Source organism: Ailuropoda melanoleuca, unplaced genomic scaffold (genome assembly GCF_002007445.2).
Source record: "Ailuropoda melanoleuca isolate Jingjing unplaced genomic scaffold, ASM200744v2 unplaced-scaffold4915, whole genome shotgun sequence".
NCBI classification, from domain to species: Eukaryota; Metazoa; Chordata; class Mammalia; order Carnivora; family Ursidae; genus Ailuropoda; species Ailuropoda melanoleuca.
Genome location: NW_023221781.1, coordinates 6,062 through 8,506, shown reverse-complemented (window position 1 = coordinate 8,506; position 2,445 = coordinate 6,062). Strand labels below are relative to the sequence as shown.

General features: G+C 38.3%; 1 protein-coding gene across 1 annotated transcript; it reads right to left on the bottom strand.

The window, feature by feature from the left end:
• Window positions 1–664: 664 nt before the first annotated feature.
• Window positions 665–1,598, bottom strand: LOC117799418 (olfactory receptor 4C16-like). Its single transcript, XM_034651896.1, is given in 2 exon segments — window positions 665–796; window positions 798–1,598. Coding segments are annotated over 2 exon segments (933 nt in total).
• Between the last annotated feature and the right edge of the window lie 847 nt (window positions 1,599–2,445).

Sequence of the window (2,445 nt, the reverse complement as noted above, 5' to 3'; positions counted from 1 at the left end):
CATAACCTTCCTAAGGTAAAAAGATTCCTTCAGAAAGGTGAATATTCACACTATGTTCTGCCCCTGTTCTAGAAGGATTTAAATAAATATGAGAAGAAATTGAAGTATAACCCCAAGAAATAGAAGGGAAATTACCTAGCTTTTAGATTGTCCATTAAAACATGAAGATTCTATAATTATTTGAATCTGGTGCTTTCTGCTCAGTCAACCAAGAAGAACAACCAAGTTGAAGGTCCATGACCAGACATGATGTGACTGAAGTGTCTAATACAAGGAAGTTATTTGAAGGAGGAAAAGCCTGCCAGGTTGTGGATATAAGCATATGAAAGTATAACTCTAAACAGAGAACACCTGAAGTCAAAATGAATAAGGGCAGGGAAATCACTAGATCACAACCACAGTGATGCTGGGCAGGAAAGAGCTGCAGAGTCACAGCAGTGAACGTAGTGAACACACTAAGGCATGTGTCTTGACATGGTTGTTGGTACCTGATGCTGTCTCTTCCTGTACATGACACTGACTCAATACTAACCAGTGTATGTGTTCATTCTTCAGAGAATGAATTCTCATGCCCCCTGATTATGTTAACACCACAATAAAAAGATAATATTCTTAATGGATGTCTAGACAAAACCAAACTATGAAAAAAAATGGAAACTCCCATTCATCTTTTATCATCTGAAATCAACTTCTTCCTCCATAACTTCCTCATGGCATTTTTCACTTCTGCATTCCTCAATGTATAAATCAGAGGATTGATCAAAGGTGTTCCAAGTGTATAAAACACAGCTATCATTCTTATCCATGGGGAAGGTGGTTGCAGGGCGTGTGTATATAAATATGCAAGGACCAAAGAAAAAGATGACCACAATGATGTGGGAGATGCAGGTGGAGAGGGCTTTTCTCCTCCCTTCAGCACTGTGGTTTCTCAGAGAATACAAGATGATAACATAGGAGCACATCAGCATGACAAAACTCACTGTACAAATGGCCCCACTATTGGATACCAACAGTAGATTGATCACATAGGTGTCTGCACAGGCAAGTTTCAACAAGGGCTGCAAGTCACAAAAATAGTGATCAATCACATTGGGACCACAGAAGGGTAAACTCAAGGCAAGAAAAATCTGAGCTAAAGAGTGCACACAGGACCCCACCCAGGCCACAGCCACGAGCACAGCACAGACCCATCGACTCATGATGGTTGTGTAGTGCAGGGGCTTACAGATGGCCACATAGCGGTCAGCAGCCATGAGGATAAGGATGAAAATCTCCAGGCAGCCAAAGAAATGGAATGAAAAGACTTGTATCATGCACTCACTGAAAGAGATAGTGGTCTTCTTCAAAAGGGCATCCACAATCATTCTAGGGGCTATGGAAGTACAGAAGCAGGTGTCCGATAAGGATAGGTGGAAAAGGAATAAGTACATTGGGCTCCCGAGTGTCCGGCTGGTCTTGATTGTAGTAATAATCAGAAAGTTACCCAGCAATGTCCCTAGATAGAAAAGCAAGAAAGTGACAAACACAATTTTCTTCCTAACAGGATCCTGGGTCAACCCAAGCAAAATGAACTCAGTCACATTATTATTCAGCTGCATGATTTCATGAGCGAGGAGAAGCCTGAGTGTGAATTTGTTGATCTGCAAAAAAATAAAGGAATTAATTCATGGTGTGATGTGTGATTTTATCGATTATTTTTAGAAAAATAAATATTCCTAATCATGAATATTTTAGGGGTAGTTTCCTCCTACAAGTCACCTCAACAGTTTGCTCCTCCATTTATAATGGCCACTTCATAAGGTCATTTTGAGTCTCAACAAACTTGTGAAGGTTATAACTATCTTCCTAGAATACGCTACAGATAAAATCTTGGAGCATTTAAATGATTCTGATTAATTTTGTCAATTCAATGAATATAAAGTTAAAAGATATGGCTCTATCCTCTTATTAATGCCATTTTTTTGCATATTTAATAAATCTTCGAGCCCATGTTTGGTGGTGTATCATTTGGCATTTTGGATATGTTGACTGCCTTTGGAGGTTCATGATATAAATATAAAATCACACCCCACTTTCACCCCATAAACAATGTCTTCTCTATGCCCTCTTTCACTAAACATTTGCTCCCAGATATTACAGCTTGAAAAGTGGAACAGGAAATACTTATAGCTTCTATATTCTATTACCTTGAAATCTCCTTATAATATTTAGTATTTGATATTCATTAATGCATATAAGTGAATGAATGCTCTTTGATAGTTGATAATATCTTAAATATCTACCTTTCTAATTTTCTCCCTCCCATTTCTGGAAAGCAATCCTTAGTGGACCCCAAATCCCTGAGGTTACATATAAATGATAGGGGATGTTATTACTCAATAGCTCATGTTTTCAGTAATCCAAATTTTAGAGTAAGCACTTTGGATTTGAAGTCATTTAGGGACA